At 44.3% G+C, this 13,003-nt stretch overlaps 1 protein-coding gene across 5 annotated transcripts in view; it reads right to left on the reverse strand.

Annotated features, from left to right (window-relative positions):
* The window catches only part of usp46 (ubiquitin specific peptidase 46), an 87,417-nt gene that overhangs the window by 43,157 nt on the left and 31,257 nt on the right, over positions 1-13,003 (reverse strand). For all 5 annotated transcript variants that reach the window (XR_013577420.1, XM_078547815.1, XM_078547808.1 and 2 more), the window contains one exon: positions 902-1,115. Coding sequence is in view for 2 of the 5 variants with exons in the window: in XM_078547815.1 (XP_078403941.1) it covers positions 902-1,115 (214 nt within the window). In the remaining 3 variants the exon portion in view is untranslated. The remainder of the gene's footprint in view (positions 1-901; positions 1,116-13,003) is intronic.

A 13,003-nucleotide genomic window follows, 5' to 3' on the forward strand; every position in this document is an offset into this window, starting at 1 on the left:
TGTTATGCTCAAAGACAAACCACTCCAATACTCTGGATAAACAACAGCTTGATTGACCTGTAACCTATCAACAAGTGAAGCTGCTGCCTGCAATATCAGAGGGTGTCATCTGTGGCTCAGTTCATAGCACCCTCGCCTTTGAATCAGAAGGTTGTGGGTTCATGTCCCACTCCCGGAAACCAAGAACTGTGATTGTACTCGAAAAGAGTTGCAATCTGTGACTGTTGATAACTCGAAAGAGTATCAGAGGGTGCAAGAGAAAATAATGTATTGATGCCAGATAAAAGCACCCTCCACACATCAAATCATGTCAAGATCCCATTTTGTGCTCTTTAAAAGTTTATTTGCGCTCTTTTCTTTTTTTTGGCCAATAGTTGTGACAATTGTTAGGATCAGCAGTAATTATTGAAGTATTTGTTACCTCTAACTCAAAAAACATCAGGCAACCAAGTGCAAGAAATTTAAGTTATACAATTCAGAAGAGTATAAAACTGGACATCAACTGAGTGAAGATAGCAAACTCTGACTTCTCTCGAAATTTACCCTATTATCTGATTTATATCCAACACTAGGATATGTAACAAAATGCATGTAACAATATGCAACATGAAGAGTGAAGATGAACAATGTAATTATCTATGAGTGTGCAGTATATTCCTATTGATATGCAACATCTTCCTGTCTAATGCCAAAACAGCTGTTACGTAAATATTAACTGAGAAAAAAAATTGCCTTCAGGATTTTCTTAAATCGGCTAAGGCTGCTACATTAATACCTGCAGTATGACATCACACAATGTGGGTCTAACAGCAATGAAAAATGAATTGATTTGAGCCAGTAATAACTAAAATTTATAGCAATTAAACATTCAGAATGTGTATAATCTTGCTGCAATATTCACCATTCTCTTTACGTAACCTGGAAATAAATTTCTTGGGAGGAATCACACCGACTTTTTTCTTCTGGGTGGCGATGCTATGGAAGAGGTCGGCTAGACATGTCAACAGATTTTCCTTCTTCTTCTGCTGCGCCTTGTAAGCAAGTACATTCTCTCGAAATGGTCGGCAGAAGTAGAGAGCTTGCAGCACAGAGTTACAATAGCAGGTGTTCCCAAACTACCACAGTAAAAGACATGCAGTATTTAGATCATCATCAAGACCATTACAAACCAACAATATTCTTTAATTTAAAGGAATATTTAAAATATTTATTTAAAATACATTTATTTTTTAGTCAACAACAAATTGGGAATATTAGCTTAAAAAGTGATCAAGAATCTCTCCAATTTTCATTAAGTCAAAGGTATATTCCATAACATGTGATATTTGAAGCCATATATTTCCATTACAACATGCATTGCTTTGAATTCACAGTTGACCAAAATTGGATTGTACCGAACTAGTTAGGTTTGAAATCAAGATTTCTTTCTAAAAATAGACACCAAAAGTAACCAGCTCTATACACCATCAGCCATTTTAAAATCAGTCAGCAATCTAGACAATGTGACATAAAAATAACATGGTTATGAAATTCATAATATTGCATCTACAAAAGAACCACAAGGAAACCTTACTTACTACCTTTTCAGGACAAGACATTTTAAAATTACTGCCATCTAACTTTCAGCAGTTCTAACTATGTTTTCTTATCTGGGCAAGAGTTTATTCTTAAACCAACAAATCTATAGTACAAATATAATCCATAATACAAAAGCAAATTACTGTGGGTGCTAGAAACCTGCCCCCTCTTCAGACAACAGCTGTTAATAATGATTTTGCTGCATCTTTTTAAACCTCCTCTTGTTTCTTCCAGGGCACACAGTGGCATAGTGGTACTGTCACTGAACGAGTATTCCAGAGACCCAGGGTAATGCGCTGGGGACTTGGGTTCGAATCCCACCACGGCAGATGGTGAAAATATGAATTCAATAAAAATCTGGAATTAAAAGTCTGACCACAAAACCATTGCCGATTGTTGTAAAAAGCCATCTGGTTCACTAATGTCCTTTAGGGATGGAAATCTGCTGTCCTTAGCCAGTCTGACCTACGTGCAATGCTCTTAAATGCCCTTTGAAATAAATGCTGGCCTGGCCAGCGACGCCTATATCTTCTGAACGAATTAAAAGTTCGAACCATTACCATTTTCTTTTGCCTTGCATCATTGTCCCTTTTTTCATTTAATCTCTCCAGTTTTCTACCAGATTTTCCCTTTTGTTTCTTCCTACTCTTCCCCTACCTTTGTACTTGCTTAGAGCCTGTTACCAGAAATTGGAAAAAGTTCAGAAAGGTAAAAGGTTATCAAGCTGAAACATTAACTGTTTCTGTCCCCACAGATGCTGCCTGACCTGCTGAGTATTTTGAGCATTTTCTGTTTTAATCTACAGGAGTAGATGGAAAGTGACCTGGTACTTGGCTTTATTGAGGCAAAAGCTGAATCTACAATCTACTGTATGACAATCGTTCTGTTGCAATAGAGCCACCTTTTTATCATGATACTAAAATACACAGGCTCGTGCATTCTAAACATCCAGTGGCTAAATACTTGTGTTTTATAGGATTAAATATTAGAGAATTGAATTTCGACTGGATTATTGCTGGTAATATTAGTGCAATGTGAACAAAAATCAGTCGAATAAGCTCAAAAGATTGAGGACTTTTAAACTCAAGTGAGCTACGCGCCAAAACTACCTTGCCACAATCTTTTACACGAATGTAGGATTCAGTTTTTCCTTGATCAGGCGCACCCACATACTGACCACACTCCCAAGGTCAAAATTGAGAGATTCCCCAATTGTGCTGGTTTAGGAGGCTATTCAAATTGCACTCATTTACATAGGCGCACAGACAGTAGTAAGCATGTTTCCTTTAAAATTCAAGCACCAATGGAAGTATTTATGATTCAGTTCAGCTTTTTAAAGTCATTTTATTGCTTCTAAATCAAGTCACTCATAGATAGAGGACTGGGAGACTTGTTAAAAATGTTTACTTTTGGTGATAAACCCATTTTAGGAACATATTGTGCGTCCAACAAGTCAATGTGATGTGTCTAGTGTGGGTGAAGAGAATTAGCATGTCCTGCTTTTTATGGTGCTGGTCGCTTCTCACCCAACATAGCTGGTTGAAAACGAGGGCCAAATGTGCAAGTCTCTCCCCATCAGTACACAGCCTCTACATTGAAAAGCCCTTTGCTGCATCTCATGGCAACACATGGAAACTCAGTCCCTTGCAGCCCCACCCTAAAGCTTCAGGGGAACACAATGGAGGTTTTTTTAAATTTTCACAGGATGTGGGCGTCGCTGGCTAGGCCAGCATTTCTTGCCCATTCCTAATTGCCCTTGAGAAAGAGGTGGTGAGCTGGCTTCCTGAACTGCTGCAGTCCATGTGGTGTAGGTACACCCACAGTGCTGTTAGAAAGGGAGTTCCAGGATTTTGACTCAACAACAGTGAAGGGACGGTGATATATTTCCAAGTCAGGATGGTGTCAGGCTTGGAGGGGGACTTGCAGGCAGTGGTGTTCCCATGCGTCTGCTGCCCTTCTAGGTGGACAAGGTCGTGGATTTGGAAGGCGCTGTCCGAAGGACCCTTGGTGAGCTGCTGCAGTACATTTTGTAGATGGTACACACTACTGCTACTACTGTGTGTGTCAGTGGTGGAGGGAGTGAACGTTTAAGATGGTGGATGGGGTGCAAATAAGCGGGCTTTGTCCTGGATGGTGTCAAGCTTCTTGAGTGCTGCTGGTGCTGCACTCATCAAGGCATGTGGAAAGTATTGCATCACACTCCTAACATGTGCCTTGTAGATGGTGGACAGGCTTTGGGGAGTCAGGTGGTGAGTCACTCGTCACAGGATTCCTAGCCTCTCACTTGCTTTTGCGGCCAGTGTTTATATGGCTAGTCCAGTTCAGCTTTTGGTCAATGGTAAACCCCAGGGTGTTGATAGGGGGGATTCAGCGATAGAAATGCCATTGAATGTCAAGGGGGCGATGATTAGATTCTCTCCTGTTGGAGACAGTCATTGCCTGGCACTTTTGTGGTACAAATATTACTTGCCACTTGTCAACCCAAGCCTGGATATTGTCCTAGTCTTGCTGCATTTGGACATGGACTACTTCAGTATCTGAGGAGTTGCGAATGGTGCTGAACATTGTACAATCAACGAATACCCCCACTTCTGACCTTATAATGGCAGGAAGGTCATTGATGAAGCAGCTAAAGATGGTTGGGCCTAGGACACTACCCTGAGCTCCTCCACTGTGGGTTTGATATCCAGCTCTGCCATGACAGACAGGCTGTGTATGGTGTCAAGAACTTCCTTGGTGATTGTGTTCTCCCTAAAGTACAACTAAAGGTAGGTGTTCCACCCATCTCTCTAACTGTTTATTGCAGTCAGTGATAACCTCCCCTACATTTGTTGGAGTAGTTTTCTTTGCCGATGAACCTGTTGCCTTTTTGATCCCTTCATACATGCCCCTAGCATTCCCTGTGTTGAAGGACACCTGGATATTCTGGCAAAGTTATAACCAGTAGTCAATGGCACACTGTTTTGCAGTCTGTTGGACTTTATTTCGAGCAGCTCTTAGTGCATTCAGGTGTTCTTGCTTGGGTCTCTTTTGTAATTGAGAGTGGACCGCTTGACTTTAATGGCAGGTTCCATCACAGCAATGTTAACCTCAAAACAATCAGCGTTTTTTCCATTCTTTCTTCCCATCTGTTGAGAGTGCAGTATTATAAATGGTGTCTTGCAGTATGTTCTGTTTTGCTTCTACGCTGGGAATGCCAGAGAGCATGTGTTCAATTGAGTTGAGAAGCTGTTGGCTTTTATCTCGGTAGGCAGTATGGCTGACATTGATACGAGGGTGGCATTTCTACTTTAAATGAAAAACTTCAAATGGTTGCATTCTAACCCTGGTGCACACCAGGGAGTGATCTGTATCACAGTCAGCACTGTGATAGCTGTGTGTGAGAATGCTGTTCAGAGAGTCATGAGTGGTGATGATCAGTTGCAGCTAGTGCCAATTCCCTGATCTTGGATATCTCCAGGACACCTTTGTGGGGTGGTTTGTTCTGAAAAGAAAGTTTTAGTTACTCAAAGCTCATGGCAGCAGCAAAGTTCAAGTAGTTTCTGTCCATTCTCATATCTTTCCTAAGCCATGATTTCCGAGGCAGGAGAACCATGCCTCCTGGTCTGCGCCCATTCTGGTGTTGAAATCCCTTTGTAGGTAAAGATGTTCTGACTTGGGGATTTTGCTGGTAGAAGTGTCAAGCTTCTCTCAGAACCCACAGGATGGAAGTTAAACTATGAATGCTGTGTGGCATATAGATGCAAAGAAGATAGCAGAGCTGGAGAGAGGTTGCAGTTCTGCTGTATCTATGCTACCACTACCTATAGAAACTGAGAATTGAGAAGATTCCGGAAAGAAGTGTGCCATATTGGCAAGATTGCATGGGCAGAACGCTCTTTTCCAAAAGCTGTTGCCTGCAGAGAATTGGTTAAGTGCTTGAAGGAAAGGGTCTGAAATTCTGCTTGGAAGAACTGTGGCTGAAATTGGGACCAAGCAGAGTGGATCAGCTATTCCATGTGCAATTTATAGTTTGTACTGACCGTGATTTGCCTATTAATTCACATTGATTCAGATTTGTGTTTGATATCCAGTTAGTACTGGCCTTTCGCCTCTGTAATGGAGCACAGATATTTATGAGGTTAACTGGCCCTGTTTGAGTTGAGAGGTGGATGGAGAGAACACATTCTGAACCACTTGTCGGAGGGTATATCATCGAGTGTAGCAATTTCCTTACAGTGAAGCCTACACCTCGCTTACGCGTTCCCTCTTTTCCCCTGTCAATTGAACGTGTAATGTTTTTCTTTCAATGATCCGCTCTCGGTGAACCTGGTCTCCTGCAGGGATGCTACATCAATGTTCAGCCTATCTAATTTCGATCATGGCCAACTTGTGCGTGTTATTGACCAACTGCAAGTTGTCTGTTAGTCTTGTGTTCATGGTCCTGACGCTTCAGCTTGCTAATCAAAATGATGGTATCGTCTTTCTTTCCATTTGTTTTGATTGTTTGCTTGGTGCCATGGATTCAGTTCACTTGTTGAGCAGAAATTCTAAGCTCCAAGCACCCATTAAGGAGATGAGCTATGCCAGGTCAGCACCTTACTACTCAAAGTGTCTGTCTGACTTGAGGTGGGTGGTGGTTGACCAATGGGACACAATGGTCCCTCCCACCATTGGAGACAGCCTGTAGCACCCACTCTCTATGTTAATTGAGCTAGGCTTATCACTTGTAACTGTTGTCTCCAGTGTTGTGTTAGTGCTCTGCAGCAATACTGGAGTATCCTCTCCAGGGTGCAAACCAGTGCAAAATTTATGGAGACTTTGGGCTACTCAAGCGTCAGGGTCTTCATCCCCCCGGTTGAGTCCAAAGGAGTACAAAGCACTGTTTGGCAACAGTATGGTTGCAGGAACTGCTGGAAGGATGACATATTTAGACATCAGTCTGCCTTTGGGCTGCACATCAGATATTTTTTGTCAGGGTTTACTCTCTTAGCTTTCAGCTCTCTGGAGGTTTCCACAAGGCAGTGGAGCTATTCTCCCTTGGCTGGAAGTTTGGTTCATGAGTGCCAGGGTGTGTCCACATGCCCATGACCCTGCACACTGCATGTGTGGGGGTGAGGGGAGGGAGTGGCATATTGGTATTGTCACTGGACTAGTAATCCAGAGGTTCAAGCTAATGCCTGGGGGACATGGGTCCAAATCCCACCAAGGAAGTTGGTGGAATTTAAATTCAGTTAATAAATCTGGAATTAAAAACTAGTTTCCTTAATGGTGACCATGAAACCATTGTTGATTATTGTAAAACCCCATCTAGTTCATTAATGCCCTTTAGGAAAGGAAATCAGCCATCCTTACCTGGTCTGGCCTACATGTGACTCCAGAACCACAGTAATGTGGTTGACTCTTAACTGCCCTCTGAAATGGCTTAGCAAGCCACTCAGTTGTATGAAATCGCCACACGGTCAAAAAGAATGAAACCTGACGGACCACCTGGCATTAACCTGGGCACTGGAAATGGCAACAGCACACCACCCAGCCCTGTCGACCCTGCAAAGTCCTCCTTACTCACATCTACAGGCTTGTGCCAAAATTGGGAGCGCTGTCACATAGACTAGTCAAGCAACAGCTTGATATTATCGATCAGGTATGATTTCGTGAGTATGACTATGTTCCAGACACCACCATCACCATCCCTGGGTATGTCCTGTCTCACTGGTAGGAAAGACCTACCTGAGGTAGCAGCACAGTGGTATAGAGTCAGACAAGTGTTGCCCTAAGAGTCCTCAACATTGACTGCAGACCCCATGAAGTCTCATGACATCAGGTCAAACATGGGCAAGGAAACCTCTTGCTGATTATAACCTACTGCCCCCCTCCCCCAGCAGATGAATGAGTACTCCTCCATGTTGAACACCAATTGGAATATGCACCAAGGGTGGAAAGGATGCAGAATGTACTCTGGGTTGGGGTCTGCAATGTCCATTCCAAGAGTGGTTCAGTATACCACTGCTGACCGAGCTGGCCAAGCCTTGAAGGGCGTAGCTGCCAGACTGGATCTGCAGCTGGTGGTGAGGGAACCAACATGAGGGAAAAACCTGCTTGACCTTGTCCTCACCAATCTATCTGTCACAGATGCATCTGTCCATGACAGTATTCATAAGAGGGATCACCACACGATCCTTGTGGAGACAAAAACCCATCTTCACACTGAGGAAACCCTCCATTGTGTGGTGTGGCACTATTACCATGCTAAATTAGATAAATTTCAAACAGATATAGCAACTCAAAACTGGGCATACAGGAGACACAATGGGCCATCAGCAGCAGCAGAATTGTATTCAACCACAATCTGTAAGCTCATGGCCCAGCATATTCTCCACTTTATCATTATCATCAAGTTAGGGATCAACCTGGTTCAATGAAGGGTGCAGGAGGGCATGCCAGGAGCAGCATCAGGCATACCTAAAAATGGAGGTGTCAACCTGGTGAAGCTACAATACAGGACCACTTGCATACCAAACAGTGGAAACAGCATGCAATAGACATGAAGTGATTCCCCTTAACCAACAGAGCAGATCTAAGCTCTACAGTCCTGCAAAATACGTTGCGAATGGTGGCGGACAATGAAACAACTAACTGGAGGAGGAAGCTCCACAGATATTTCCAATGATGGGGGAGCCCAGCACATTAGTGCAAAAAACAAGACTGAAGCATTCGCAGCCACCTTCAGCCAGAAGTGCATGATACAACCTGGCCTCCAACTGAGGTGGCCAGAATCACAGGTAGCAGTCTTCAGCCACTTCTGCTCACTCCATGTGAACATGCAACAGGACAAATCCAACTCAGCCAACTATCGCCCCATCAGTCTACTCAATCATCAGCAAAGTGACGACAGGTGTCGTCGACAGTGCTATCAAGCAGCACTTACACAACCTGCTCACTGCCACTCATTTTGGGTTCTGCCAGGCCTATTCTGCTCCTGACCTCATTACAGCCTTGGTTCAAACATGGACAAAAGGGCTGAATTCCAGAGGTGAGGTGAGAGTGACTGCCCTTGATACCATGGCAGCATTCAACAGAGCGACAACAAGGAGCCCTAGCAAAACTGAAGTCAATGGGAATCAGGGGGAAAGCTCTCCACTGGTTGGAGTCACACCTAGCACAAAGGGAGATGGTTATGGATGTTGGAGGTCAATTATTTCAGTCCCAGTACATCACTCAGGATAGTGACCTAGGCCCAGCCATCTTCAGCTGCTTCATCAATGACCATCCCTCTCATCATAAGAGGGGAGGGATGTTCGCTGATGAACGCATAGCATTCAACACCATTTGCGACTCCTTAGATACTGATGCAGTCCATGTCCATATGCAGCAAGACCTGGGCAATATTCAGGCTTGGGCTGATAAGTGGCAAGTAACGTTCATGTCACATGATTGCCAGACAATGACCATCTCCAACAAGTGAGAATCTAACCATTTCTCCATTGCATTCATGGCATTACCATCTCTGAATACTCCACTATTAGCACAATGGGGGTTACCATTGATCAAAATCTGAATTGGACCAGCCATTTAAATACTGTGACTACAAGAGCAGGTCAGAGCGGGGAATTCTGCAGTAACACCTCCTGACTCCCCAAAGCATGTCCACCATCTGCAAGGCGCAAGTCAGGAGTGGGATAGAACACTCCCCACTTGTTTGGATGAGTGCAGTCCTAACAATACTTAAGAAGCTCGTCACCATCCAGAACAAAGCATCCCGCTTGATTAGCACCCTATCCACAAACATTCACTCCCTTTACCACCGACAAACAGTGGCAGCCGTGTGTACCATCTACAAGACGCATTGCAGAAACTCATCAAGGCTGTTTAGGCAGCGCCTTCCAAACCCACAACCACTACTATCTAGAAGGACAAGGGCAGCAGATAAATAGGAATACCACCACATGGAAGTTCCCCTTCATGTCACTCACCATCCTGAGTTGGAAATATTTTGCCGTTCCTTCACTGTCATTGGGAAAATCCTGGAACTCCCTCCCTAATAGCACTATGGATGCACCTACACCACAGGGACTGCAGCGGTTCAGGAAGGTAGCTCAATTAGGGAGAGGCAATAAATACTGGCCTAGGCAGCGATGCCCACATCCCATAAATGAATTTAAAAAAGCTACTAACTCGCTTGCTATAGGCAAAAACTCTAGGAGCAGGAATTTTAGGTCGGCGGGTGCGAGATTAGCTGGGGAATGGACCGCCGACCGCGATCGGCATCCAACTGCAAATTCACGCTATCTGGCCAATTAACAGCCAGCCAGCATGATTCACGTGCTGAAAGGCTCAGCGCTGCCAGGGTGGGGGCAGGAGGACGGCAAGCGCTGAAGTCATCGAGGGTGCGGGCAAGCACTCACAGCAAAGCTCCCTGAAGGCAAAGACCTGCCTCAAGGAACTGAAGACCTGAACAACCTAAAATAAAGGTCACAGAAACCGGAAAAAAGCATCCAAGCTTCATAATCAGTCAGCTGAAATTGTAGGTAATGAAAGCGCTGTCCACAGAAATTTATTTTAATTTATCACGGAAACCTCATCCCGCCTGTGGATGAGATTTCCTGAAAAATGCAAAGGCCGCCTGGCCGATTCACCTGCTCACCAACCATAACGTTGGACGGGCAACGAAAAATCTGTTAATTGCGCCATTAATGGGCTTAATTGCCACCTTAATTGTCGGCGGGTGTGCTTCCAAGTTTATCGCGCGTCTGCCAACTGGAATATCGTGCAATGATGTCGGGACGCTCACCAGATGCCATCATGCACTATTTTACATTCGAGTGGGTTGGGCGCATCCGCCGGCTCAGCAAAAATTCTGCCCTTGATGCTGATGCTATACTGCTTGAACTCACTCAGCATGGGAAACTGACATTGCTGCAGCATCTGCATAAGTTTCTCTCGCCTCTGCTGGAGGGAGAGGGCAGTGTCCCAGGACATGCATGATACAAAGAACACAAGCAACTGCAGTGATTACTCAACTACTGAGGCATCTCCCCGCTGAGCATTATCGGTAAAAGTATTTGCCCATGTTGCCTTTATCAGACTGCAGATCCTGGCTGAATGAATCTACTCTGAATCCCAGTATGGTTTCAGAACAGGAAGATCGATAAATGACATATTCTTCTCAGTCCGGCAGCTGCAAGAGAAATGCTGTGACCAAGAGAACACACCATATATTGCCTTCAGCGATCTCACCAAGACATTTGTCCATGTGAGCAGAGGCAGTCTCTTTAACCTACTGGAGAAAATTGGCTACCCGATGAAGCTGCTCAATATGGTCTCCTCTTTCTATGACAACATGATGGGTAAGGTCAGCTATGAGAGGGCAATACCAGAACCCTTTGAGACCTGCTGTGGAGTCAAACAGATGTGTTCTGGCACACACTCTTTGGTATATTCTTCAATTTGCTGCTGTCATATGCCTTCAGTTTATCTACAGAGTATCTACTTACGTACCAGAACTGATGGAAAGCTGTTCAGCTGGCCTGAGATCCAATAAAAATGTGCAACAAGTCCTCATCAGAGAGTTGCTCTAGACTGATGATTCTGCACTAGCATTCCATACTGAGGAACACTTGCAGTGGCAAATGGTCAGACTCTCTCATGCCCATCAAGAGTTTGTTTCTGACCATCAGCATCAGGAAGACAAATATTATGGTCCAGTATGTTGCCATACGGTCATCTATCAGCATTTACAATGTGACACAATGTTGTTGGTAGCTCCAAATATCTAGGCCCCATAATCTGACACTTGACGAAAAGCTGCAGCTGTTATGCCAAGCTGAGTAGGAGCACATGGAATAACAGCAACTTGAACGAGAACACCACTATGTGTCCTCAGTGCATTCCTCTACAGTGGTGAGACCTGGACAGCATACGCTAGGCAGGGAAAAAGGCTGAACAGTTTCCACTTTCGCTACCTCAGACTTATCCTCGGCATCTCGTGGCAAGACAAGGTCACCAACTCAAAAAGAGTGCCAATTCCATCAACATACACTCATTGTTAAGCCAGTGACATCAGTATTGGCTCAGCCACATTCTTTGGATGGATGATGGCTGTATACCCAAAAACCTACTGCATGGTGAACAGGCCACTGGGTCACAACCTACCGAGCCTCCATTCTTCAGCTAAAAGGACACCTGCAAGCAAGATATGAAGATGGTGGACAGTCACTGACAGCTGTGACCTCTGGAGGCTGACTGGTTGGAGTGGCATTGGAAGAGGCCAGCAGAAGCAGAGAGCTTAGCAGAGAGCTGAGAAGAAGGCCCAGGGAAAACAGAGGTCAGCAAGTTGTGTGCCTTATCAACCTGCTGTCATATTTGCTGCAGAGGAAGACAGAGACTGCCATTCCAGAGCGGGTCTCCTTAGCCAAAGCAGGAGATACCTAACAGTTGACCACCATGGCACAAACCATCATCTCACGAGATGGAAAGCTGCCAACAGGAACAGAAGGATACAAGAAATCAGAGCCAGAGAAGGCCATTCAGTACCTGGAGACTGCTCCACCATTCAATATGATCATGATTGACCTTCTGCCTCAACTTCACTTTCCCACCCATGCCACACATCCCTTGATTCCAAGATCAATTATGTTTCTATTTTGGCCTTGAATAAACTCAATGATGAAGCACTCATGAACCTCTGGGGTAGAGAATTTCAAAGATTCACAATCTTCTGAGTAAAGAAATTACTCATCTCAATCCTAAATCATCGATCCCTTGTCCCAAGACTGTGCCCATGCATTCTGGACTCCCCAGCCAGCAGAAACAGCTTCTTAATATCTATGCTGTTCAGCCCTTTCACCAAGGAATGCTTCTCAATGGAAAGAAAAGGTTATGTTTTATTACACTCTCCAACTGGACTGGGTCATTGAAGATTTTATATTTGTGATTGCAAACTAATTTTATCGGAAGCTTGAACTATGATCTAACCAACGCAATTCCAAAGAGGTTTTGGGCACAATTTCCTGGTTGTACCCAAAACACAAGGTAAACCCCTAGATTTTTCTCAGGTTTCAGAAGAGAAATAAAAAGCTTTATTCACATTTTCCAACCATAGTGTTACATAGAAATTGTAACACAAAATGAAATATATGAAACAATCAATACGTAATGTTATTCCTCTACCGAAATAGTGCTCCTCGTTCCATGTCCTTTTATTGCCATTTCCGCGAACAACCTATTCTTAAATATGGCCATGATCTCTCCTTCGGTCACTAATGCTGCATTCCACCAGTTTAGAGCTCTGAGAGGTTTCTCCTGCTCTTGGTTCTAAATCTCTTTTTTTCTAATTTCCCTTGAAAAGGTGGTGGTGAGCTGCCGTCTTGAACCGCTGCATCCCTGTGGTGTAAGCACACCCACAGTGCTGTTAGGGAGGGAGTTCCAGGATTTTGACCCAGCAACA

The sequence above is a fragment of the Cetorhinus maximus genome, chromosome 1, assembly GCF_964194155.1.
Source record: "Cetorhinus maximus chromosome 1, sCetMax3.hap1.1, whole genome shotgun sequence".
Lineage (NCBI taxonomy): Eukaryota > Metazoa > Chordata > Chondrichthyes > Lamniformes > Cetorhinidae > Cetorhinus > Cetorhinus maximus.